The sequence below is a fragment of the Salvia miltiorrhiza genome, chromosome 7 (assembly GCF_028751815.1).
Source record: "Salvia miltiorrhiza cultivar Shanhuang (shh) chromosome 7, IMPLAD_Smil_shh, whole genome shotgun sequence".
NCBI classification, from domain to species: domain Eukaryota; kingdom Viridiplantae; phylum Streptophyta; class Magnoliopsida; order Lamiales; family Lamiaceae; genus Salvia; species Salvia miltiorrhiza.
The window spans coordinates 33,248,195-33,275,399 of NC_080393.1; the positions used below are offsets into that span (position 1 = coordinate 33,248,195).

At 36.5% G+C, this 27,205-nt stretch overlaps 3 protein-coding genes, 2 long non-coding RNA genes and 3 other non-coding genes across 8 annotated transcripts; 6 read left to right on the forward strand and 2 right to left on the reverse strand.

Moving 5' to 3' along the window:
* The first annotated feature begins 8,225 nt into the window (after window positions 1-8,225).
* Window positions 8,226-12,265, forward strand: LOC130996078 (patatin-like protein 2). Its single transcript, XM_057921594.1, has 6 exons — window positions 8,226-8,673; window positions 8,759-8,942; window positions 9,455-9,616; window positions 9,688-9,993; window positions 10,070-10,245; window positions 11,784-12,265. The coding sequence occupies exons 1-6, from the start codon at window positions 8,354-8,356 to the stop codon at window positions 12,130-12,132; spliced, it is 1,497 nt and encodes a 498-aa protein (XP_057777577.1). The 5' UTR covers window positions 8,226-8,353; the 3' UTR covers window positions 12,133-12,265.
* Window positions 10,522-10,717, forward strand: LOC130996409 (U2 spliceosomal RNA). Its single transcript, XR_009092589.1, has one exon. It is a non-coding gene; the product is annotated as a U2 spliceosomal RNA (small nuclear RNA).
* Window positions 12,266-13,615: 1,350 nt separating the features above from the next.
* On the reverse strand, window positions 13,616-14,653 carry LOC130996104 (uncharacterized). Its single transcript, XR_009092384.1, has 2 exons — window positions 14,348-14,653; window positions 13,616-14,263 (listed from the first exon to the last, which is right to left on the reverse strand). It is a non-coding gene; the product is annotated as an uncharacterized LOC130996104 (long non-coding RNA).
* Window positions 14,654-16,234: 1,581 nt separating this feature from the next.
* LOC130996091 (uncharacterized) lies at window positions 16,235-17,808 on the forward strand. The gene is made up of 3 exons (XM_057921618.1): window positions 16,235-16,329; window positions 16,410-16,585; window positions 17,295-17,808. The coding sequence occupies exons 1-3, from the start codon at window positions 16,261-16,263 to the stop codon at window positions 17,641-17,643; spliced, it is 594 nt and encodes a 197-aa protein (XP_057777601.1). The 5' UTR covers window positions 16,235-16,260; the 3' UTR covers window positions 17,644-17,808.
* On the forward strand, window positions 16,864-17,059 carry LOC130996340 (U2 spliceosomal RNA). Its single transcript, XR_009092523.1, has one exon. It is a non-coding gene; the product is annotated as a U2 spliceosomal RNA (small nuclear RNA).
* Window positions 17,809-19,126: 1,318 nt separating the features above from the next.
* On the reverse strand, window positions 19,127-20,164 carry LOC130996105 (uncharacterized). Its single transcript, XR_009092385.1, has 2 exons — window positions 19,859-20,164; window positions 19,127-19,774 (listed from the first exon to the last, which is right to left on the reverse strand). It is a non-coding gene; the product is annotated as an uncharacterized LOC130996105 (long non-coding RNA).
* Window positions 20,165-21,746: 1,582 nt separating this feature from the next.
* On the forward strand, window positions 21,747-23,280 carry LOC130996093 (uncharacterized). Its single transcript, XM_057921620.1, has 3 exons — window positions 21,747-21,841; window positions 21,922-22,097; window positions 22,807-23,280. The coding sequence occupies exons 1-3, from the start codon at window positions 21,773-21,775 to the stop codon at window positions 23,153-23,155; spliced, it is 594 nt and encodes a 197-aa protein (XP_057777603.1). The 5' UTR covers window positions 21,747-21,772; the 3' UTR covers window positions 23,156-23,280.
* On the forward strand, window positions 22,376-22,571 carry LOC130996352 (U2 spliceosomal RNA). The gene has a single exon (XR_009092534.1). It is a non-coding gene; the product is annotated as a U2 spliceosomal RNA (small nuclear RNA).
* Window positions 23,281-27,205: the final 3,925 nt, after the last annotated feature.

Genomic DNA, 27,205 nt, shown 5'->3' on the forward strand with positions numbered 1-27,205 from the left:
CTCATGTGGTCTTTGATGAGTCTACAGATGATTTTAGGGAACAAGAAACTGAAAGACGTGATCAGAACACTGAAGGTTCCAAATCTGAAATCCACAACACCGAGCCCTCTACTGTCTTGGTGTAGGGACCAGGAAAAGATGAAGATAATGAAAGGCTTCAGTATCAAAAGATCAGTCAAAGGTCCGAAGTTCAGACTGGAGCCAATACAGATGGCATCAATTAAGGGGAAACTCCAGTTACTAAAGATCGAGTTAAACGTGTCGAAGAAGCTCCAGCTCAACTCTCCCCTACTCCAGAAGGTGCTCAATACTTCAGAACCATTCTGACTGAAGAAGCCCCACCCTCTCCAGAAGAAATCAAGAAGTATCGAAGATGGTTTGAACTCCACTCAAAGGAGAACATCATTGGAGAACCATCAGATGGCGTCAAGACTCGAAGATCAATGTGCAACCTCGTCTTTGACATCAATCAGAACTTCATCAACGAAGATAAGAATTTCAGTTGTTTCTTATCATCTATAGAGCCCAAGGATGTTGAAGAAGCTCTGAAGTCCACTCAATGGGTCATCGCAATGCAAGAAGAACTCAATGAATTCAACCGGAATTTAGTTTGGGAGCTTGTGGATCGACCAGACGATGCAAAAGTGATTGGTTTGAAATGGATTTTCAAAAACAAGAAAGACGAAGAAGGAAACGTTGTGAGAAACAAAGCAAGGCTTGTAGCAAAAGGATACAGTCAAGAAGAAGGAATCGACTACGACGAAACGTTCGCTCCAGTTGCCAGATTGAAAGCAGTCAGACTCTTCTTAGCCTTCGCAGCTCACAAAGGTTTCAAGGTACACCAAATGGATGTCAAGTGTGCATTTCTCAATGGAGTGCTCACCGATGAAGTCTATGTGGAACAACCTCCAGGCTTTGAGGTTGCTGGACCAGAAAAGGTGTACAAGCTGAAGAAAGCGCTCTATGGCTTGAAGCAAGCTCCAAGAGCGTGGTATGATACTCTCTCGGAGTATCTTGTTGAACAAGGTTTCAAGAAAGGATCTGTGGACAGAACGTTGTTCACTCTCAAAGAAGGAGAAGATCTCTTACTTGTTCAGATTTATGTCGATGACATAATCTTCGGATCCAAATCCGAATGCATGTGCAAAAAGTTTGCTGACATCATGACCAACAAGTTTCAAATGTCCATGATGGGAGAAATGAATTTCTTTCTCGGATTGCAAGTCAAGCAGACCAGCGAAGGAATACTGATCAGTCAGTCCAAGTATGCCAAGGAACTGATAGCCAAGTTCGGTATTCAGCACATGAAATCAATCAAGATCCCAATGAACACAAACTGGAAAGTTGATCCAGGCTCAGAAGGAAAATCTGTCTCTTCTACGAAGTACAGAGAAATCATTGGATCATTGCTGTATTTGACTGTGAGCAGACCAGACATCGCATTTGCAGTCGGAGTATGTGCAAGATATCAGTCAGATCCAAAGGAAGCTCATTTGGATGCAGCAAAGCGTATTCTTTGATATCTTAAAGGCACACCCAACTTAGGATTGTGGTACCCAGCAGACGACGACATCAAGCTCACCGGATACTTAGATTCAGACTTCGGTGGATGCAAGCTTGATTGCAAATCAACCTCCAGAACATGTCAATTCCTAGGAAACAAGCTCATCTCTTGGTTTTCAAAGAAGCAGACTTCAGTCGCCACCTCCACAACTGAAGCTGAATATGTTGCTGCCGGAAGCTGCTGCTCACAACTCCTGTGGTTAGTCCAACAGTTGAAGGACTATGGGATAGACGAAAAGGAAATCCCAATCTATTGCGACAGCTCCAGTGCTATTGCAATCTCCCAGAATCCAGTTCATCACACCAGAGTCAAGTATATTGCTATTCGACATCACTTCATCCGTGATCACGTCGAAAAGAAGAATATCTCTGTGGAATGGATTCCCACTGCTGTTCAGAGAGCGGACCTGCTGACCAAGGCTCTTCCAGAAGAGAGGTTCAATGATCTGTGTGGAAGGATCGGCCTCATCAACCCTGAAGAGTGATGCTGTGTTTGAAGATTTCCTCAAACAGTCACGCTGACTGGTGGTCAACCAACTACTATTCTACGATCCCTGACGTGGAGAGCAATGAAGTCAGAACGCTCATCTGAAGAAGAAGTCATCCTGATGATTCAACGAGGATCAAGTGGTATCGACTGACTGCAATGATCAGTCGATCAGTAAGTATTTAAAAAAAAAACTTACCTTTTAAATCAGTTATTTCAGTTTAGAGCACTGTGTTTTAAATTCAAAATCTTTCTTTAACTGATCAGTTTCTTTCAAAAACTTTAATTGATTGTTGGAAAATGGAATATCCGAGAAGGACAAGTGTTTTGAAAAGGAAAAATCTGTTTTGATTGAACTTGTCAATATCTTCTCCAAAAATCTTTCCAACCTTTTGCCTCTGTGATAAAATTTCTTGAGAACCTCGTTGACATGACAGAATGCAATGATGCCTCTCACCTTTTTGAAGTTTCAGTCCCCTGCAGTGACGGCGGACGTGAAATTTTCTTCAAAAACATTTTTAGGCACAGTCTTCGAAAAACTTTTCATCTTCTTACTTGGTACAAATTTTGTTTATTTAATACCATGTTGTCTTCACTCTTTTTCTGCATCAACTAATAACTCTCCACAGCCTTCACTGTGAGAAAAATTTTCAAACCTTCAAAGTTGCAGAGAAATTTTGTTCCGACTAAAGGAGAAATCTATGACTGCAAAGTCATGGAGTGGGAGAATGACGCTCACATACTTGGTCTTCACCGGACCCTTCCACTGGATCTCAACGTCTCTCCGACGTCAAAGTTTGCTCTATCCTCACTTGTATCCAGCGAAGCGAGTGTCTTCCATCCTCATGCCCGGACCATATGGCTTGAAGTACCTGTCTCAAGCAGACGGACTTCACATGTTCTTCAGGAGAGCTTCTCACTTTTTCGTGAAGCTTCCATGTGGTGCAACAACAATGAGCAGGAGCTTGTTGTCAACCGGCGCAACATCGACAGTGTCTATCCTTACGATAGCCGCTGATTCGATTTTCATTACCCACATACTTCCCCTCACATGCTTCTTTCTCTTCACCAAAAGCCCTCTCCTCAACCTCCTTTGGTTTGCATGTCCACTGCTCTCTTCTTCCCTGTTTCGAGAGCCATGCAAATCAACTCCTTACCCTTTCTTTGTCTCCTCCCATCTTTCACCTTCTTTTTTTTCTAAACCTCCGTATTCTTCGTCTACCTCTTACCCTCAGCATCTTTCTCTGGACTATCCTGCGATTCTGTTTCTACGCAGTGGTCTTAGCTTCATCCTTCAGTCAATCCCACCTTTTTGATGTTGCCAAAAAGGGGAAAAAAGTTCTTAAGAGACTCATTCTCAAAAGACTGAAGACGATCAAGCAAAATGATCATCCGATTCATCCGATGATCATGAGGAAGATTAGCCAAAAGGATAAGACTTCAACTCAACGGAAAACAAGTGAGAGCGGAACAAGCTTAGGAACATGAAGACACGAAGACAGAAGATGAAGATCAAGAAGTTCAAAGGCGCAGCCAAGCAGACTGTTGGAGTCCATGGGTTTCCCATGCTGTTTTTGTTTTTATTTTTTACTCCTATGTAAGTCTCGCTCTGTACCTCGACTGATGGCTTATCAGTCCGTTATTAATGAAAAGAACTTCTTTTTTATCTCAACCTGAAGACAATGACTCTTTGTCCAGGCTCTGATTATGTTTTTCTGTCTTCTCCTGTTCTGTTGTAGAACTGTTTCGTTCTTAACTCTAAGTACAAGTTTTTAGGTTCTATTGTTAAGGGGGAACTGTTTTCACCCCAGTTTTAGAACTTGTACTGTGAGTTCAGTCTTTTTGTTGTCTAGAATTGCTGTATGGTTTTGGCATCATCAAAAAGGGGGAAATTGTTGGGAACCTTGTGGAATATCCTAATCCTTGTTTTGATGATACCAAAATTCATAGGTCTTAATTGTAATAGACTAGAACAGTTTTGAACTCAAGTGTTAGAGTTCGTTTCTAGTATTGTATGCGGTTCTGAAGACTGAAGACTGAAGACTGAAGGACGAAGGACTGAAGACTGAAGACTGAAGATACCAACTGAAGTATCAGTTGAAGAATCAGTTTGGAACTGATTACTTAATGCGTGCCACAGACTGATACTAAAGTCAAGTATCAGTTGATCATTCTTCCTCGGACTGATCTTCCAACGTTCAAAGGAAGCCACGTACTCAAAAGAGTACAGCCGCATTAAATGCAGAGATCTCAGGATCTTATCTCTGCAGAGGTCATTCTTATTTGGTGGTTACTTTATCAGAGACGTCACATCTCCTGTCCCTCAAGAGAGCCGTTTCCACCAGACAAGGAACCTCGAAGATTGAAGCCTCAGCCCAAATTCGAATTGCTCTCCAACGGAAGAAATCTTGAGGACGTTCTACGCCAACGGATCTATTCAAGAGTTCTCCTATAAATAGCGCTCGAGGATCAACTTCAATCTTCACCGATTCAACGACATAAGCTGAAGCTCTGCCGAAATTGCTACTCAGCCTAAAGCTTAATCTCCCCAAAGCTTGAATCGAAGAAGAGAATTCCAAAGTCAAAATCAGTCACTGCTGATTACATACATTCTCTTAGACCTTAGGCAAACCTCTGTTTACCCAGAAGCCAAGGTCAAACTTGCTACAAAGAACTTGTTCTTTGCAGTATAGTTGGCACTCGTTCAAACCTCCTTTCCAAAAGAAAGATTTGAGTGTTTTGAGTGATTCGGAGGTCAGAAGGGTGGTTTTATGTCTCTAAGAGTCTTAGCGCGGGTTGTGCTAAGCAAGAGAAATCCGACGTGAGTGAAGCGTGGGTACTGAAGAAGGGTTTTCTTCAGTGGTACGGTTGTGTGCACCCGGCAAGCACACGGTTTGGTTTGCAGTGCACCTGTTAAGCACTTGCGGAGTGAATTGTTGGTCTGATCAACCGACCGTGGATGTAGGAAAGGGTTTTTCCGAACCACGTAAAAGTCTCTGTGTTGTTTACAACTTTCAGTTTTACATTCCTACTTGTGTTGTTTCAATTGATAAACTGAACACTGATTAACTGCAAAGAGAAACCTAAGACCAACAACGTGCTCAACCGAGGCTATTGCGAAACTAAGTTTAATTTCCGCTGCGTATGATATCAGTCTGACTGATCTATCTTTTGATAGTCAGGAAGAGTGTTATCATCTCTGTTTTAGCAAACTCGACTGAAGCCCATAAGTGCATCAGTTAAGTTCCAGTAACTTAAATGATAACTCCTTACTGAAGAGCGTTCAGTATCAGTCGGCAACCCTGTTTGGTCAAAACTATTTTCAGTCAACAGGTGTCTTTGTTTGCGTGTAAAGTTTCGTTTAGATCTCTATCTTGAGATCCCTCTGATTGAGGATTTTGCAAAAATAGCTCATAGGTCTATTTCCCCCCCCCCCCCATACACCTATTCAAGACCCCCGGGACCTAACAACACTTTTATTCGAGGCTGACACGCGTCGCGACAGAGCCGTAGAAGGTGGATGGCGTTTTCCACGGCCTGAACACAAACACCATGAAGGTGAAGGGCGTTTTCCACCCTTGCAAATAGCGATGATGGATGAATACTTTATTCGTTTTGTTGGTGTTTTTTATTCATAATTATAATATCTTTATTCATTTTTGTATTATGAAATTATTCTACTTGCTGCTTATAATTCAGATCTTGACAGAAGCAGAAATCTTGAAGCAGCTGCAATGGTCTATGGAGTCGACGAAGGATAGTTCTACCTGCGCTACTTGAGTTGAGGAGAGTTATGTAGCATTTTAGTGTGTTGCATTAGGTTGTAAAATTACTGAAAGATTATTCAGATTTTAACCCAATTTGATTTTACTATGTTTGTTCATTGTTATGTTTGTCGTATTCATTTTTTTCCACATAATTGTTCTTATTAATGTTCTGAACATCATATTCACATTTTTGAGTAATTTTGAATATGTTTGTGAAAGAGTTTGTTGAGAAAACGCCAATAGCAACTTAGAATAAGAAAATATTGTGTTCTCTTCAATAAAAATTACGTTATGTTCATCAAAAAATTTAAATTATTCATTACATATTATATTTCTGAATAATATAATTGATATTTGATTGAGAATCATAAAAATATTTAACATCAAAATTTTTCGAATAAGCTTAATAAACTTTTGAACATCCAAATAAAATATTACAATGAATAATATAATTGATATTTGATTGAGAATCATAAAAATATTTAACATCTAAATAAAAATATTGAATTTTATTTGTTGAAATGTTAAAATATTTTATAAAACATTTCGAACAAGCTTAAAAAAGTTACAAACATCTAAATAAATTTTGAATTTTACTTGCTGAAATGTTAAAATATTTTATAAAAAATATTTCGAACAAGTTTAAAAAAATTACGAACATCTAAAATAAAAATTTTGAATTTCATTTATTGAAAAAAATTATTATGTGATAAAATAAATCATAAAATTAAACTACAATTTAAAAAAAAAAAAAAAAAAAAAAAAAAAAAAAAAACGTCTTGCATATACCGAATTTATGATAAAAGAAAATTATTCATTAAAAAATTAAACTAATAGTAGAAAATTAAAAAAGGAAATCATGAAGATATGAGTAACTACCACCAAAAATACTTTAAATTCGGTCAACTCATTAATATCAAATTTATAACTACCGAAAAAAGTGATTTGTTTTAGATTGACCGCAAGAAATACGGTTACAAATAAATAAAAATTTACATAATTAGCCTTAAGCATATTTAATCATAAAATTAAACAAATGAAACACATAATAGGCGGAAATCTTAGAAACCGCTGGATCTAATTAAATCAAAGATCAATTCTTTATTCTCAAAATATATGCAATCTTCTCCCTATATATATATATATATAAATATGTAAAAAATACGAGAAAGTGACAAGAACATCAAATCCAATCAAATAAATCAATGGTACTCCCTCTCCTATCAAGAAGAGTCTTACTTATCTATTTTCTTTCTCCACCAAAAAAAGTCTCAATTCACCTTTTAAACTATATCACACATCATACATTCCCTCCTATATTTAATTATAAATTATACTTTTTTTTCATTTTTTAATTAATAATATACTTTTATTCTAATTTTTTGTATTAATATTAAATTATATTATTAAAATTCATGTCCAACATAAAATGAGACTAACGGGAGAGCATATAGTTTCATAATTAATTCCTCTATTAATTAGCAATTTGAATCTAATATCTATGTTGGAGTCACTACCTAATCCATTTACTAATTAAAGTATTTGCTGGCTTGACTCAGTCAGCATAAATCTCAGTCATTTTTAAAGGAACGTCTAACCGTGTTCTTCTGTAACCACCTTAAAAGACTCAAATTTCAAGATAAATATATTTTTTGGATTGGATTAAATAAAAAATTATCTTAACATATAATCTAGGATTTATTTTAGTTATTGATAGTGAAGATCTACGCTCACCACTTTGTTAAATGAGTTAATAATTTTAGATTTAAATTTTATGACAAGCGAAAATCATATATATAAGGGAGCACTTCAATGAGATCCCTATTTTTAGTGAGATCTTAGACACGATCTTGTGCGTTTATTTTATCAATTCTATGGTTGATATTGTACCTAGAGGGCAAAATTTTCTCTCAGGTTTCGAATCTTGGAGGGAACGAAATATTTTAAATTTCTTTATTCATAATACACTGCATCGTTCATCAGTATATACTGCCTATATTGCCTTGTTCATTAGTATATATGTCTTATTCATTGTACTCAGTGTGTCACGAAAAATAGGAGGTAAACGCGCGCATATATATATATTGAATTTATATATCATGTTACACTGGGAATTAATCATGATTTCATAATTTATAGTTCTAGTTTAGAACATATGTATTGGTTATTGGTTATGTATGAACGCAAAGTTTTTTGCATGACGTCTCACCAATTCAAACTAAACTAGTCTTTACCAAAGGCCACGATTAGGACTAAATCTTTTCGTGTGCTTGTTCAAAAAAAGAGATTAAAAAATTAATCACGACGGCTAACTGGAAACATCAATCCAACTTCCACTGTCAAGTTGCACGAGACTATTCCTTCCAACCTCCACAATTTAAATATCAACCATACATGTATCAATTTCTATAGTTTTCAATTTCATTTCAAATTTTCACACATGCACGCATTGTATACATATCAATAAATAAGACGTATCGTTGTGCACTATCTACATCACATATATCAATAAGTAGTTCCATTTTTTGTCTTATCAATGGAAAGGACCTCATTTTTCCATGAACCAAAGAAGCAGCAAAGATATGTGACGGTCCTCAGCATCGACGGCGGCGGCATCAAAGGTATCCTCCCCGCCGTTATCCTGGAGTGCCTGGAGTCGCAGCTGCAGGCATTAGACGGCGAGGAAGCAAGAATAGCAGACTACTTCGACGTGATAGCCGGGACGAGCACAGGCGGCCTCGTCACGGCCATGCTCACAGCTCCGGACAAAAACAATCGCCCTCTTTACACTGCCAAAGACATCAAGCCTTTCTACTTGAATAACTGCCCCAAGATATTTCCTCAACCACACTGTCAGTACGTAATTAATTTTTCTTAATTTCTCTAATTAATTCACTAGCTTTGTGATGATTAATTGGATTAATTAATTTGATGGTTGCAGGTCGTTATTTCCGTTTGTGAAGTGGGTGAAATCGTTGAAGGGGCCATTGTATGATGGGGGGCACCTTCATAGGGTATTGACGGAAACGTTGAAAGACACAAAGTTGAGCGATGCAATCACAAATGTCATTATTCCGGCCTTCGACATCAAGCTTCTGCAGCCGGTTATTTTCTCCACCTATGAGGTAAATATAGTATGCCATAAAAAAAACCTAATTGTCTTTGCCAAGAAAAGTCTTCGTCTAAAAACTATGACCATTGCTTTTATCTCGACTCACGTTATGTATACGCATTTGACATTATCATATATATAAATTAAGAAAAGGTCGTCATGATATGGATGCCACACCTAATCCATATATGTATTAATTCATAAATTACATTTAAAGCACACGAAATGTAGCTCCTTTAATTCATATATTAGTCCCAATAGCAAAATTAAGTAGTTTTAACGTCATCACATTAAGAATCTCCTATTCTTGAAATCTCAATTGACCCAAACTATATATATGCAGTCTTGTTACTTATGAGATGAGACATGCACCAAAGCAAAGTTAATTATTGGACTATGGAATTTGACAATTTGATCTCCTCCATAAATAAATTCACATATATGCATGGATATTTTCAACTTCTAATTAGACACAGTAGTAGTATCATGAAAATTAATAAAGCTACATATACGTGGTTTCTGCAGGCCAGAAAATCGGCACTAGCAAATGCTAAACTTTCAGACATCTGCATAAGCACATCAGCAGCTCCTACTTTTCTCCCCGGCCACAAATTCGCCACACACGACGGCAAAGGCAGTGTTAGAAAATATAATCTCATTGATGGCGGCGTCGCTGCAAATAATCCGGTAACTACATAATTAATTACCTCTCATCTCATCATCAAAAATAATTGGCATAATAAGATTGAAAATTTTAGGCTCTGATCGCCGTAGCAGAAGTGACGAAGCAAATGTTCGACAGCAACGTGAATTTCTTTCACACGAGGCCGTCGGATTATCCTCGTCTTCTCACCATATCTTTAGGCACGGGAGCTGCGAGCATGGAAGACAAGAGATACAGCGTAAATAAAGCAAACAAATGGGGCATTCTTGACTGGTTATCATACAAAGGCACTACGCCATTATTCGAGATATTCACTCAAGCAGGTGCAGATATGGTCGACTTTCACATTTCTCAGATTTTTCAAGCTCTTGGCTCCCAAGATAATTACCTAAGGATCCAGGTACCTAACACTTAATTTATTAATTACTCCTAATTGTTTATCAACTTCATATTTATTTATTTTTGGAAATGTGCAGAACGATACTCTAGATGGGGTCGAGAATTCAGTGGATGTTGCAACAAAAGAGAACTTGCATAAACTTGTCACAATTGCTCAAGAAATGCTGGCTAAACCGGTTTCCCGGGTCGACTTGAGATCCGGTTTAACTGTGCCGATCCCAGATGGTGGAACCAATCAGGAAGCTCTTAAAAGGTAACCATCTTTAATCATTTTTATTTTTTTTGAGGAAAATCTTTAATCAATTGTATAATCGTAAAACCAATTTTCCAGACGATTACTTATTTAATTGGCTAATTTGTTGTGTGTACAAATTAATAAGGTAGGCATGTTTAACCATGAATGTTTCATGATTGCTTCACAAAGGAACAAAATTATAATTAGTCCACTACATTCCCACATCGAGTATGATGAGAAAGTTAGCTTAGAAACATGAGGTATTAAACCTGAGGTCTGTAGAATTTAAAGCTCATACCTTTCTCGGCCTTTTGGCTAAGATCAAGTGTAGTATCTGTTCTTATCAGTTTAATATCTGATATGTGGGCCATCGGCCCACACGATATTAAATTAATTTGTTGAGGGTTAAGGCCCATCAAGATAGCTTGCTATCTGGGTCTTCAAGCGTCGCCCATGCGTTGCACTATTGCACGGGCCTGGCGCACCCCATTAATTCTATTAAAATTTTAGTAGTCCACATTTTGATGTATTTGTATGTATTTATGATCATTTGTATCTAGGAATGTTAATGCAACTTGAAACTCGTGGGTCGACTCAAATAATCCGATAAAATTAGAGTGTTAGGGTTGAAAAATCGCAATTCGAAAAAACCTCTAGCCCGCACCCGACTAACCCGGAACCCGATAGGGCTAGCCCGAAAACCCGGTGGGCTGACGGAATTGTGACTGATGCATCTAGTTACAACTTCTGTTATGTTTAGATCTATGGTATTTGCTTAAATATATATATGTAGCCTCATTAAAACAAGTGAAATTAATTAGTTAGAATATATATGTGCGTGTGTGTGCAATCTCATTAAAAAAAGTGAAATTAATTACAGAGTTTTTGTAGAAATTGATTATTAGTATCTCATTAGTTAGAAATTAATTATTAGTATCTCATTTTAAAGTGATACCAATTTTTTTTCTGTCAATGAGACGTGCATGGCAAATCCACTAATTATTCACTAATAATCCAGATTGATTCTAGTGCATTGATACATGTTAAATTTTATTATCTCCTTTTAATATAATTTTGTTTATGCAATCTTGAATATCTTATATTTTTGCATTTCATGCTTTGCTATATAATTTATATCTTTAATATCTATGTATATTTTATACATTATACATTAGATCATTAGAAATAATAAAATACAAATGATAATTTTATTTTTACGCCTTTAACCTGATTAGTCCGATGGGCTAGCCCGAAACCCGAAAGTTTAGGGTTAGGGTTGAAGATTTACAAATCGAAAAAATCTCCAACCCGATTAGCCCGCACCGACTAACCCGAAACCCGATAGGGCTAGCCCGAAAACCCAGTGGGCTGGCCCGATTGACATCCCTATTTGTATCTATTGAATTTCAAGTACTTAAATTTTAAAAAATTTAAAATTGAGAATTCAGTAATTTTTATTTGTTACTTCACTTGTTTGTTATAATCTCGCATGTATCTATTTATCGTTTTTGTGGAAATGTATTATGCTATCTAACATATGCTTGGCTGAAACACAGGTTTGCGTATTTATTGTCGAATGAACGAAAAGTTCGGGTGTGGAAGAATAACGTTGAAAAGAAGAGAGCAATTCCATTTGGTGGGTGTGAGGCACTCCAACATTCATGGAACACTTTGGTTGATTTTGCACGTGCAGTGTCGGATGAAACCAAAGTTGTATTTTCGAAGCATGCTCAAATTCTGAGACCAGGCTCCCAATTTAGGATCAACCCAACGCCCATCGAAAAGTGGAATGGAGGATTTAGTTCGGTCCAAAAGAAGCTTATAATGAAATCAACATTTGCTCCCTCTCCTATTTTCACTCCTCATTTCAAACTATTCTGCAACTCATCCTTATCTTCATGGTGATTCCTGAAAATGTTTTTATTCTTTTATTTGATTTTGTATTCGAAGAAAATTGCATTGTATTTGTTATTAGAAGCGCTTGCGTATTGAAGATACAATTAATTAATTAAAGACTATCGTTGAGATGACCTTCAAACTAGTAATATATTCATTCAAGAATTAGAGGAATTATTGTTTGGGATCCTTCACCCCTCCCCTCAGCCCATTGCTAACTCTCGTATGTCCAGCTGCATCATCACTGCAGCAACGCGCACCACAACGGTCTCCACACACTACAAGAAACAGCGCCTTTAACGATCGAAATTTTCGGTCTTTAAAAAGGCGGTCGTAACGACCGAAATTTAAATTTTAACGACCGTTTTTTTTAATGTTTTAAATTTTGATTTTTTTATAAGCTACGACCGAATGAAACGGTCGTTAACATTTAAAGACCGTATCAACGACCGTATTTCAGTCGTTAGTCTGTTTTTTTGAATTTTGATATAATTTTAATGTAACGACCGTTACAAACGGTCGTTAACTAAATTTCAGAAATGATATTTTTATTTTTTCGAAAATTTTTAACGACCGTTTCGAAAACGGTCGTTGTTTTTTAATTAGTTTAAAATTATTTAATATTTACGACCAAAATTCGGTGTTTAAATTAGAATTAAAAAATTAAGTAATTAATAATTATTTTTAACGACCATTTTTCGGTCGTTATAAACCAAAATTTTAAATATTATAATTAAAATGGTTAACGACCGTATTTCAGTCGTTAAATTGAAAAATCGATCGTTGAAGTTGCGGGTTTAACTTAAGTTTTCTATTTTTTTCCCCATTTTCTTCTCCACCTTTCCTCCTCCGATTCTCCGCCTCCCGCTGCCGATTTCGCCATTGCCGTCGAGATAGCCGCCGTCCCTCCGTTCCCAACGCTGCCGCCTCCGTCCGACGAACGCCCACCTCCGCCGACGCCGCTGCTGCTGCTATCCATCCGACGCGACGCCGACGCCGCTGCTCTCCGTCCGACGCACGCCGCTACTCTCCGGTAAGTTAATTATTCATCCTAACCCTAATTATTTTTTATACATTTCATCAATTATTAACCCTAACTCTAATTCCCAGTCCCTGCCCTCGCCGGAAAGCTCTTGTTAGGGCTGGTAAACCGGTCGGTTCGGTTTTAACCGAACCGATTTACCGGTTAACCGGAACCGAATTAGGCCCTATGGAATAACCAAAAATCGAACCGATTTACGGACCGATTAACCGAATAACCGGTCCGGTTTAACCGACCGGTCAAACGGTTAACCGATCAAACCGATTAATTCGATGATTTCAATTTCGCCCAGAATTAATCGGTTAATTCGGTTAACCGAATTAATTCCAAAAAATTCAAAATTAATGAATTTGTAGGAAGTGGGATTCGAACCTTGGCCTTTCAAAGAAAAGATGAGGTCTTATCCACTCCACCAACTAATTTTTTATGATTATATAGAACAAAAAAATATTTTATAAAGACTTGTAAGGTTATATTAAAAAAACAAGAACAAATCTAATTCTAATAAATAAATTCCCAACCTAAGCAACAATTTAACCACAAATCACAATAAACACACATTACAATCAAAAGCCTGAAATATTAACTATAGCTATTTGAGATTCGACTACATTTAGTATTACATGCTCAAATCAGCTGAAGAGTAAGATATTACTCATTACATAGCTCCAGCTCCATCGAACCGAAAGCAACTGTTCCAAGCAATTCCTCTTTCCATAACCCACCATGAGAATTAACAAAAATATATTTGATATGAAATACACAACGAGCTTCCTACTCAGCAGCTACTTTACCCTTACATAAGTGAAACTAAGGCTTAATTTGCTAAATGAGTGCAACGGTTATCAGTTTTGTCTTTGTATATCTTCTTTGATCATAAATCTACAACAGATGCCATAATTCACAGAAAAGTTGAGGAACCGAATAAATCTCTGAAACTAAGGGCAACATAAGAAAGGCAAACTGACAAGTAATACATGTTCTCACCTTGCCAACAAGCCACCCGAAGCCCATACTACTGTCCATGATGTTTCTAACTGCCCCTTCATCGTGCTGTCCTCTGGAACTCAATTCTTCCCTCTCCCTTTCAGGGTTTAACTTCCATACGACAAATACAATGCATAATAAAAAACTAACACTTAGAGAAAGAGAGATCTGTTCATCATATCAAGAAATCGATACCTCAAGTGCATACAAGGGAGAATCCACACCTTCTACGGAACAAGCATGTAATACTAAATGTAGTCGAATCTCAAATAGCTATAGTTAATATTTCCGGTGCAAGGGACGAGCTGCTGCTGCCTGCAGGGACGAGCTGTACTGCTGCTGCTGCCTGCTGGGACTGGAGAAAGGGAGGGAGGCGTCGGTGGGAGAGGCAGCGGCGCCGGTGTCGGTGGGAGGCGGGGATGGGAGGTCGGAAAAGACAGAAAGGGAGGGGTGGAGGCGGGTGGAATGGGATGGCCGAATGGAACAGGAAGTCAGGAACCCTAAATTAATCACTAATGACTAATGTGAATAAATTAATAAATTAATTAATTAAAAAAAAACCGGTTAATCGGTTTAACCGGTTAACCGACCTGTTAAACCGATTAACCGGTTTACTGTGAGAGTACTAACAGATAACCGAACCGAACCGGGAAAAACCGGTTTTCGGTTAACCGAATCGGTTTTTCCGGTTCGGTTACGGTTTTAACCGAAAAACCGGCACCGGTTTACCAGCCCTAGCTCCTGTCGTTGCCGGAATTAGAGATTGTAAGTTAGTTCGTCTAACTTATATAATGTAGGCTATTAATTTGAATTTAGGTTAATATTAGTATGTTAGTATATGAATTTAGGTTAATTATATGTGAATTAATGAGAAATTTACATAGAAATTTATATGCTATCTATGTTTCAAATTTAGGTTAATTATATTAGTATGAATTAATGTGAAATTTAGTTGTTGTGTTGTATGGTATATGTGAATTAATGTGAATTTAGTTTGAATGTAATGTGAAATTATATGCTAATTATATATGTTCATTTCTATTAGATTTGTTTAAAGAATAAGAACTTAATAAGATAATTTCTTTTAAATTTATTTAAAGAATTTAGGTAGGTACGACTCTATTAGATTTGTTTAAAGAACTTAGTTAGGTTTATTTCTAAATATTAGATTTATTTAAATAACTTAGTTAGGTTGATTTCTATATATTAAATTTAGTTAAAGAACTTAGTTAGGTTAATCTCTATTTAAAGAACTTAGTTAGGTTCATTTCTATTTAAAGAACTTAGGTAGGTTAATTTCTATTTAACCTAGGGCCTTCTCGACCACACTCTCAACCTAGGGCCACCACACTCTCGACCCTTTTCCCGCGGCTACAGGACACGAATGGGAACAAGCAAAGACACACGAAGCTTCTTGTTGGACCCAGGGCCTGTCCTAATAAAAATGAGGCATTGGGCGAAATTATAAAAATGAGCCCTCAATATATATCGAACACAATACATTGAAAAACAAAAAAAAATGTTTATTATTTATAAAAATTAACTTCGTCTAGCATTTTTACTTGCAAAATCATCTACAACATAGTTAAAATCTATGTTATCTAAAATCTCTTTTTCTCTCTAGGGATATTGACCATCTCAATATGTTTTTAACAATTTTAATTTCGAGAAGCTCCTCTCAACTAATGCTACAGTAACTTATATAGTTAAGCATAATTTTGTTTTTGAATACATTTTCAAGTTCCAATTTTCCAATCTTCTGATAATATGCAAATTATAAAAATTATAAAAAAAAAAACTAGCATCAAACAGACAAAACTATTTAATTCCATTGCACATAAAATCTAAAAACAAAGTTTAATAAAATATGTGATTATATGAATTTACTTACCTATAAAGCTCTCGTCTCAATTATTAATTTGATATGTATATTGAATATTTTATTATTAATTAAAGTGCATGATTTTTAGGAAAAACAAAAGAAAAAGATGAGAAGAAAAAAGCTAAAGGGAAAAGTACAAAACATTCTAGAATTTATTAATAATAAAATATTCAATATACATATCAAACAAGAGATATTCTGGATATTCACTCAAGCAGGTGCAGATATGGTCGACTTTCACATTTCTCAGATTTTTCAAGCTCTTGGCTCCCAAGATAATTACCTAAGGATCCAGGTACATATATAACAATTAATTTATTAATTACTCCTAATTGTTTATCAACTTCATATTTATTTATTTTTGGAAATGTACAGAACGATACTCTAGATGGGGTCGAGAATTCAGTGGATGTTGCAACAAAAGAGAACTTGCATAAACTTGTCACAATTGCTCAAGAAATGCTGGCTAAACCGGTTTCCCGGGTCGACTTGAGATCCGGTCTAACTGTGCCGCTCCCAGATGGTGGAACCAATCAGGAAGCTCTTAAAAGGTAGCCATCTTTAGTCATTTTTTTTTGAGGAAAATCTTTAATCAATTGTTTAATCGTAAAACCAATTTTCCAGACGATTACTTATTTAATTGGCTAATTTGTTGTGTGTACAAATTAATAAGGTAGGCATGTTTAACCATGAATGTTTCATGATTGCTTCACAAATCACAAAGGAACAAAATTATAATTAGTCCACTAGATTCCCACATCGAGTATGATGAGAAAGTTAGCTTAGAAACATGAGGTATAAAAACTGAGGTCCGTAGAATTCAAAGCTCATACCTTTCTCGGCCTTTTGGCTAAGATCAAGTGTAGTATCTGTTCTTATCAGTTTAATATCTGATATGTGGGCCATCGGCCCACACGATATTAAATTAATTTCTTGAGGGGGAAGGCCCATCAAGATAGCTTGCTATCTGGGTCTTCAAGCGTCGCCCATGCGTTGCACTACTGCAGGGGCCTGGCGCACCCCATCAATTCTAGTAAATTTTTAGTAATCCACATGTTGATGCATGTGTTTGTATTTATGATTATTTGTAACAATTGAATTTCAAGTACTATAATTTAAAAAAAAATAAAATTGAGAATTCAGTCATTTTTATTTGTTACTTCACTTGTTTGTTATAATCTCACATGTATCTATTTATCGTTTTTGTGGAAATGTATTATGCTATCTAACATATGCTGGCTGAAATACTAATTTGATCAGGTTTGCGTATTTATTGTCGAATGAACGAAAAGTTCGGGTGTGGAAGAATAACGTTGAAAAGAAGAGAGCAATTCCATTTGGTGGGTGTGAGGCACTCCAACATTCATGGAACACTTTGGTTGATTTTGCACGTGCAGTGTCGGATGAAACCAAAGTTGTATTTTCGAAGCATGCTCAAATTCTGAGACCAGGCTCCCAATTTAGGATCAACCCAACGCCCATCGAAAAGTGGAATGGAGGATTTAGTTCGGTCCAAAAGAAGCTTATAATGAAATCAACATTTGCTCCCTCTCCTATTTTCACTCCTCATTTCAAACTATTCTGCAACTCATCCTTATCTTCATGGTGATTCCTGAAAATGTTTTTATTCTTTTATTTGATTTTGTATTCGAAGAAAATTGCATTGTATTTGTTATTAGAAGCGCTTGCGTATTGAAGATACAATTAATTAATTAAAGACTATCGTTGAGATGACCTTCAAACTAGTAATATATTCATTCAAGAATTAGAGGAATTATTGTTTGGGATCCTTCACCCCTCCCCTCAGCCCATTGCTAACTCTCGTCTGTCCAGCTGCATCATCACTGCAGCAACGCGCACCACAACGGTCTCCACACACTACAAGAAACAGCGCCTTTAACGACCGAAATTTTCGGTCTTTAAAAAGGCGGTCGTAACGACCGAAATTTAAATTTTAACGACCGTTTTTTTTAATGTTTTAAATTTTGATTTTTTTATAAGCTACGACCGAATGAAACGGTCGTTAACATTTAAAGACCGTATCAACGACCGTATTTCAGTCGTTAGTCTGTTTTTTTGAATTTTGATATAATTTTAATGTAACGACCGTTACAAACGGTCGTTAACTAAATTTCAGAAATGATATTTTTATTTTTTCGAAAATTTTTAACGACCGTTTCGAAAACGGTCGTTGTTTTTTAATTAGTTTAAAATTATTTAATATTTACGACCAAAATTCGGTGTTTAAATTAGAATTAAAAAATTAAGTAATTAATAATTATTTTTAACGACCATTTTTCGGTCGTTATAAACCAAAATTTTAAATATTATAATTAAAATGGTTAACGACCGTATTTCAGTCGTTAAATTGAAAAATCGATCGTTGAAGTTGCGGGTTTAACTTAAGTTTTCTATTTTTTTCCCCATTTTCTTCTCCACCTTTCCTCCTCCGATTCTCCGCCTCCCGCTGCCGATTTCGCCATTGCCGTCGAGATAGCCGCCGTCCCTCCGTTCCCAACGCTGCCGCCTCCGTCCGACGAACGCCCACCTCCGCCGACGCCGCTGCTGCTGCTATCCATCCGACGCGACGCCGACGCCGCTGCTCTCCGTCCGACGCACGCCGCTACTCTCCGGTAAGTTAATTATTCATCCTAACCCTAATTATTTTTTATACATTTCATCAATTATTAACCCTAACTCTAATTCCCAGTCCCTGCCCTCGCCGGAAAGCTCTTGTTAGGGCTGGTAAACCGGTCGGTTCGATTTTAACCGAACTGATTTACCGGTTAACCGGAACCGAATTAGGCCCTATGGAATAACCAAAAATCGAACCGATTTACGGACCGATTAACCGAATAACCGGTCCGGTTTAACCGACCGGTCAAACGGTTAACCGATCAAACCGATTAATTCGATGATTTCAATTTCGCCCAGAATTAATCGGTTAATTCGGTTAACCGAATTAATTCCAAAAAATTCAAAATTAATGAATTTGTAGGAAGTGGGATTCGAACCTTGGCCTTTCAAAGAAAAGATGAGGTCTTATCCACTCCACCAACTAATTTTTTATGATTATTTAGAACAAAAAAATATTTTATAAAGACTTGTAAGGTTATATTAAAAAAACAAGAACAAATCTAATTCTAATAAATAAATTCCCAACCTAAGCAACAATTTAACCACAAATCACAATAAACACACATTACAATCAAAAGCCTGAAATATTAACTATAGCTATTTGAGATTCGACTACATTTAGTATTACATGCTCAAATCAGCTGAAGAGTAAGATATTACTCATTACATAGCTCCAGCTCCATCGAACCGAAAGCAACTGTTCCAAGCAATTCCTCTTTCCATAACCCACCATGAGAATTAACAAAAATATATTTGATATGAAATACACAACGAGCTTCCTACTCAGCAGCTACTTTACCCTTACATAAGTGAAACTAAGGCTTAATTTGCTAAATGAGTGCAACGGTTATCAGTTTTGTCTTTGTATATCTTCTTTGATCATAAATCTACAACAGATGCCATAATTCACAGAAAAGTTGAGGAACCGAATAAATCTCTGAAACTAAGGGCAACATAAGAAAGGCAAACTGACAAGTAATACATGTTCTCACCTTGCCAACAAGCCACCCGAAGCCCATACTACTGTCCATGATGTTTCTAACTGCCCCTTCATCGTGCTGTCCTCTGGAACTCAATTCTTCCCTCTCCCTTTCAGGGTTTAACTTCCATACGACAAATACAATGCATAATAAAAAACTAACACTTAGAGAAAGAGAGATCTGTTCATCATATCAAGAAATCGATACCTCAAGTGCATACAAGGGAGAATCCACACCTTCTACGGAACAAGCATGTAATACTAAATGTAGTCGAATCTCAAATAGCTATAGTTAATATTTCCGGTGCAAGGGACGAGCTGCTGCTGCCTGCAGGGACGAGCTGTACTGCTGCTGCTGCCTGCTGGGACTGGAGAAAGGGAGGGAGGCGTCGGTGGGAGAGGCAGCGGCGCCGGTGTCGGTGGGAGGCGGGGATGGGAGGTCGGAAAAGACAGAAAGGGAGGGGTGGAGGCGGGTGGAATGGGATGGCCGAATGGAACAGGAAGTCAGGAACCCTAAATTAATCACTAATGACTAATGTGAATAAATTAATAAATTAATTAATTAAAAAAAAACCGGTTAATCGGTTTAACCGGTTAACCGACCTGTTAAACCGATTAACCGGTTTACTGTGAGAGTACTAACAGATAACCGAACCGAACCGGGAAAAACCGGTTTTCGGTTAACCGATAACCGGTTTTTCCGGTTCGGTTACGGTTTTAACCGAAAAACCGGCACCGGTTTACCAGCCCTAGCTCCTGTCGTTGCCGGAATTAGAGATTGTAAGTTAGTTCGTCTAACTTATATAATGTAGGCTATTAATTTGAATTTAGGTTAATATTAGTATGTTAGTATATGAATTTAGGTTAATTATATGTGAATTAATGAGAAATTTACATAGAAATTTATATGCTATCTATGTTTCAAATTTAGGTTAATTATATTAGTATGAATTAATGTGAAATTTAATTGTTGTGTTGTATGGTATATGTGAATTAATGTGAATTTAGTTTGAATGTAATGTGAAATTATATGCTAATTATATATGTTCATTTCTATTAGATTTGTTTAAAGAATAAGAACTTAATAAGATAATTTCTTTTAAATTTATTTAAAGAATTTAGGTAGGTACGACTCTATTAGATTTGTTTAAAGAACTTAGTTAGGTTTATTTCTAAATATTAGATTTATTTAAATAACTTAGTTAGGTTGATTTCTATATATTAAATTTAGTTAAAGAACTTAGTTAGGTTAATCTCTATTTAAAGAACTTAGTTAGGTTCATTTCTATTTAAAGAACTTAGGTAGGTTAATTTCTATTTAACCTAGGGCCTTCTCGACCACACTCTCAACCTAGGGCCACCACACTCTCGACCCTTTTCCCGCGGCTACAGGACACGAATGGGAACAAGCAAAGACACACGAAGCTTCTTGTTGGACCCAGGGCCTGTCCTAATAAAAATGAGGCATTGGGCGAAATTATAAAAATGAGCCCTCAATATATATCGAACACAATACATTGAAAAACAAAAAAAAATGTTTATTATTTATAAAAATTAACTTCGTCTAGCATTTTTACTTGCAAAATCATCTACAACATAGTTAAAATCTATGTTATCTAAAATCTCTTTTTCTCTCTAGGGATATTGACCATCTCAATATGTTTTTAACAATTTTAATTTCGAGAAGCTCCTCTCAACTAATGCTACAGTAACTTATATAGTTAAGCATAATTTTGTTTTTGAATACATTTTCAAGTTCCAATTTTCCAATCTTCTGATAATATGCAAATTATAAAAATTATAAAAAAAAAACTAGCATCAAACAGACAAAACTATTTAATTCCATTGCACATAAAATCTAAAAACAAAGTTTAATAAAATATGTGATTATATGAATTTACTTACCTATAAAGCTCTCGTCTCAATTATTAATTTGATATGTATATTGAATATTTTATTATTAATTAAAGTGCATGATTTTTAGGAAAAACAAAAGAAAAAGATGAGAAGAAAAAAGCTAAAGGGAAAAGTACAAAACATTCTAGAATTTATTAATAATAAAATATTCAATATACATATCAAACAAGAGATATTCTGGATATTCACTCAAGCAGGTGCAGATATGGTCGACTTTCACATTTCTCAGATTTTTCAAGCTCTTGGCTCCCAAGATAATTACCTAAGGATCCAGGTACATATATAACAATTAATTTATTAATTACTCCTAATTGTTTATCAACTTCATATTTATTTATTTTTGGAAATGTACAGAACGATACTCTAGATGGGGTCGAGAATTCAGTGGATGTTGCAACAAAAGAGAACTTGCATAAACTTGTCACAATTGCTCAAGAAATGCTGGCTAAACCGGTTTCCCGGGTCGACTTGAGATCCGGTCTAACTGTGCCGCTCCTAGATGGTGGAACCAATCAGGAAGCTCTTAAAAGGTAGCCATCTTTAGTCATTTTTTTTTGAGGAAAATCTTTAATCAATTGTTTAATCGTAAAACCAATTTTCCAGACGATTACTTATTTAATTGGCTAATTTGTTGTGTGTACAAATTAATAAGGTAGGCATGTTTAACCATGAATGTTTCATGATTGCTTCACAAATCACAAAGGAACAAAATTATAATTAGTCCACTAGATTCCCACATCGAGTATGATGAGAAAGTTAGCTTAGAAACATGAGGTATAAAAACTGAGGTCCGTAGAATTCAAAGCTCATACCTTTCTCGGCCTTTTGGCTAAGATCAAGTGTAGTATCTGTTCTTATCAGTTTAATATCTGATATGTGGGCCATCGGCCCACACGATATTAAATTAATTTCTTGAGGGGGAAGGCCCATCAAGATAGCTTGCTATCTGGGTCTTCAAGCGTCGCCCATGCGTTGCACTACTGCAGGGGCCTGGCGCACCCCATCAATTCTAGTAAATTTTTAGTAATCCACATGTTGATGCATGTGTTTGTATTTATGATTATTTGTAACAATTGAATTTCAAGTACTATAATTTAAAAAAAAATAAAATTGAGAATTCAGTCATTTTTATTTGTTACTTCACTTGTTTGTTATAATCTCACATGTATCTATTTATCGTTTTTGTGGAAATGTATTATGCTATCTAACATATGCTGGCTGAAATACTAATTTGATCAGGTTTGCGTATTTATTGTCGAATGAACGAAAAGTTCGGGTGTGGAAGAATAACGTTGAAAAGAAGAGAGCAATTCCATTTGGTGGGTGTGAGGCACTCCAACATTCATGGAACACTTTGGTTGATTTTGCACGTGCAGTGTCGGATGAAACCAAAGTTGTATTTTCGAAGCATGCTCAAATTCTGAGACCAGGCTCCCAATTTAGGATCAACCCAACGCCCATCGAAAAGTGGAATGGAGGATTTAGTTCGGTCCAAAAGAAGCTTATAATGAAATCAACATTTGCTCCCTCTCCTATTTTCACTCCTCATTTCAAACTATTCTGCAACTCATCCTTATCTTCATGGTGATTCCTGAAAATGTTTTTATTCTTTTATTTGATTTTGTATTCGAAGAAAATTGCATTGTATTTGTTATTAGAAGCGCTTGCGTATTGAAGATACAATTAATTAATTAAAGACTATCGTTGAGATGATCCTTCACCCGTCCTCTCCAGCCCATTGCTACAAAATTGTTACTCAAATTTAAAAATAATTTCAAAATAAAATTTTGACTTTTCACTATAGTATCGACGTATCATGCAAGTATTTATAAAAGTTGCGCTCACCTTTCAATTTTTGCTTTTTTCTAACCTTTCTGGTTTGTTCTCTGAGTTCCCAATGCAGAAAAAGAAAAAAAAATTAAGAAATTTTATTTTTGATTAAAAAGTCCGAATACATTGAATGAACGGATAAATTATGTAATTACGGGCTATGATTCAAAATCTTTAACATTCTCCTTCATTAAGGAACTTGGGTAACTTTTTACTGAAATTTGCATAAATGCTCGTGAGTTTGAATTGTTCTCGACCAATTTTCTATGGATAGACTTTTCTATTTGTAGGTTAATTAAAATCCGTTACGAAAATATCTTAGACAGAATCATAAAATATAAAGATCTGCAATCATGGGCACGCCAAGACATGCACAATTATTTATGCGACACGATCACTTCAAATTTTGATGATCTGAAAAATGAAATCAAATACTCCCTCCGTCCACGAAACAAGTACCTACTTGGTTCTAGATACGGAGACTATGAAAGCTGAAAAAGGTGTTGTGAAAGACTAAAAGGGTAGTGTTAATGACTTTTACTTACTTTTACTAATTTTTCATTAGCATAAAAGTATTTAACATTAGTTTTATTCATTTACTTATTTTGACTTCAATTTAACTTATTTGTAATTTAATTTTAGTATTCCTCTATTTACTTTATTTATTCTTTTATTTTCTGGTAATATATTTCCATAAAATTCGAAAGCAAGGCAGATTACATAAAATTTAAAAGTGGCAGATTACATAAAATGGAAAAGTGGCAGATTACATAAAACTAAAAATTGGCAGACTACACTTAGCAAAAAGTGGCGCCACTTTTGTGAAACCTTAACTCCAAAAGATTGGAGGGAAATTTAAAACTACAACTACCAATGCTAGAGTCAATAAATACAAGTGGGAATTGGGTGAACACATTAATTTTCACCTAACTCCTTAAAATGGCAGAAAAATAGAGTCTTCAAAGCTAACTAATGATGAAAGAAATCAAGTTGCACAGTGGTTGTTGCAACGAAGTTCCAACGACAAACTTTAATACGGCGCAAAGAATGAGGCAGCCACACTCTTCAAAGTTAGTTTGAAGACTATTTGGTGCATTTGGAAATCGGCAACTGCCCAACAAGCGCTCGGACAACCTATACAATTGAAATCAATGAAAAGAGGTTCAACACACAAGGATAAATGGGCGATCGATTCAGAAAAGGTAAAGAAGTTAAGTGTGCTACAAAGATCTTTAATTAGAGTCATGGCATGTAATCTAAGGGTTAGTAAGTCACTTGTAGGTGTGTGGGTGAAAGACAAGAAACTTAGAGTACATACCAATGCTATCAAACCATTTTTAACCCCTCAAAACAAGATATCAAGGCTGCGATGGAGCCTTAGGCAACTTAGTGACATAAATGTGGAGGTATTTATCAAGTTTCAAACCATGTTCAACACCATACACATAGACGAGAAATGGTTTTACTTAACCAAAAGCAAGGATAGATATTACCTTATGCCGGGTGAGTTGGACCCATATAGGGCTTGCAAATCAAAGAGATACATACCAAAGATTATGTTTAGTTGTGCAATTGCATGACCTATCATAGATGCTCAAGGAAACGTGATTTTTGATGGGAATATGGGAATTTTCCCATTCACATATGAAGAGGCAGCTGAAAGGAACTCAAAAAATAGAGTTAAAGGGACAATGGAAGTGAAAGCAATACCCAATATCACCCAAAACGTCATAAGGGACTCAATGATTAACAAGGTATGCAATTTTATATTATGCTATCAGAATTTAATTACTAATTCATCACTTAGCCATTTTATATTCATGTTGCAGATGTTGCCCTACTTCAAATTAAAGTGGCCTTCATTTGCAAGCAAGAATATATTTATACAACAAGACAATGCCAAACCACACATCAAGGTTGATGATCTGGAGTTCTTAGCAGTTGCAAGAGCAGATGGATTCAATATCCAACTGCTCTGCCAACTTGCTAACTCTCCAGACACCAATGTTAATGATTTGAGATTCTTCAGAGCAATTCAAAGCCTCAAAGACCAAAAATCAGCGAAGGACGTAGGGGAACTAATCAAGAATGTGCAAGATGCATACAATGCATACAATTAGAAGTTTGGCTGAACATACTTTTGGAAGGGTTTACAGAACCAAACATATCTTAGCATGCTTCGAACTTGTTTGGAATGTAAACTTCTTTTATTGTGTTTTTGTTTATTAAGTACGCATTTCAGACCATTTATCTCTTAAGTATGCATCCAATACTAGGTTACAAACCTAGTGGTTGCTCACTTAGTAGATAAACAATCACCCTCAGATAAGATATCATCACAGGGCACAAGTAGTAGTATCAATGCATCCAATATCAGTTTAATCACTCAAATGAGGGCATCACCAGCCACCAATAATACCAAATTAAATCACAGATGCAAACAATGGCAGAACACATGTATCAAAGCCAAATGGCATCACCCTCAGATAAGATATCATCACAGGGCACAAGTAGTAGTATCAATGCATCTAATATCAGTTTAATCACTTAAATGAGGGCATCACCAGCCACCAACACAATATAAACACATAACACAAACAAGTGACCAGCCACCAACATAATATAACCATAGAACACAAACAATGGCATCACCAGCCACCAACACCCACCAAATGGCATCACCAGCCAAACCAACATGAACCAAATGGCATCACCAGCCAAACCCACAATGAGAAAAAAAACATAGGGTTTAGATATCACCTTATTAGCTCAAATCCGACAACATAGGGAAATAAATCCGTAGGGTTTGAAGACGGCGGCGGCAGCGGGCACAGAGCTCGGACTCTACTGTCACGAACGGCAGCGGCGGCTCTACATCAGGGATGAGGCCACCGGACGCCACCCACGCGTTGTAGCCGCTGTCAAGAAGGATACACTCCGAAAGGCCAACGTACTTAGTATACCTTTCGCCTTCGTATTGGGCAAAGTCGTAGAAGATGGCTTCTTCAACAGATCCAGGAGCCGGAGCACTAGGAATGGGAGTTTCAGTCGTCGGCGATGCATCCGCGAACAAATCGGTCTCTGGCACCATGGATTCAGTGGAAGGCGTCGGATCTACGAACGAATCGGTCTCCGGCACCATGGATTCAGAGGCAGGCGTCAGATCTATGAACGAATCGGTCTCCGGCACAAGCGATTCCGTCTCCGTCACCGCCACTAATTCTGGCGTTTCGGACGACACGAACGCCGCATAAGACATGGCAACATCCTTCATGCAGGGGAGGCAGAATTCAACCGCATTTTCAACCGATTCAAACTCCAAATCCCATGAACAATTGGGAGGAAAAGTAGGAGGAACAACCATCGGAAGAGAATCAGCAAAGAAGAAGAAGAAGAATTGGCGAAGCAGAATCAGCTAAGAAGAAGAAGCGGCGGAACAAATTTTAGGGTTTTCGAATGAGAATGGTTTTTTCCCACTTTAGGGAATAAAAATCTGAAATAGGTTGGATAGGGTTGGGCCGAAAAAGGTAATAAAAATTAAGGAGCCTTAATTAAGCAGCCAACCCACATGTAAGTAATTGAGAATTTGGATTAGTGATGTTAAATAAAAATGGGTGGGTCCAATTGGTAAAAAGTGTAGTAATTTTAAAAGTATGAGAGGGTAAATATGTCCAAAAAGCAGAGTGGGAACTTGTTTCGTGGACAAAAATTTAGAGGCAAGTAGGTACTTGTTTCGTGGACGGAGGGAGTATATAATTCAATAAGAAGAGGAATTGGTGCGCTAGCTTTCACATTAATTTTAAAAAGG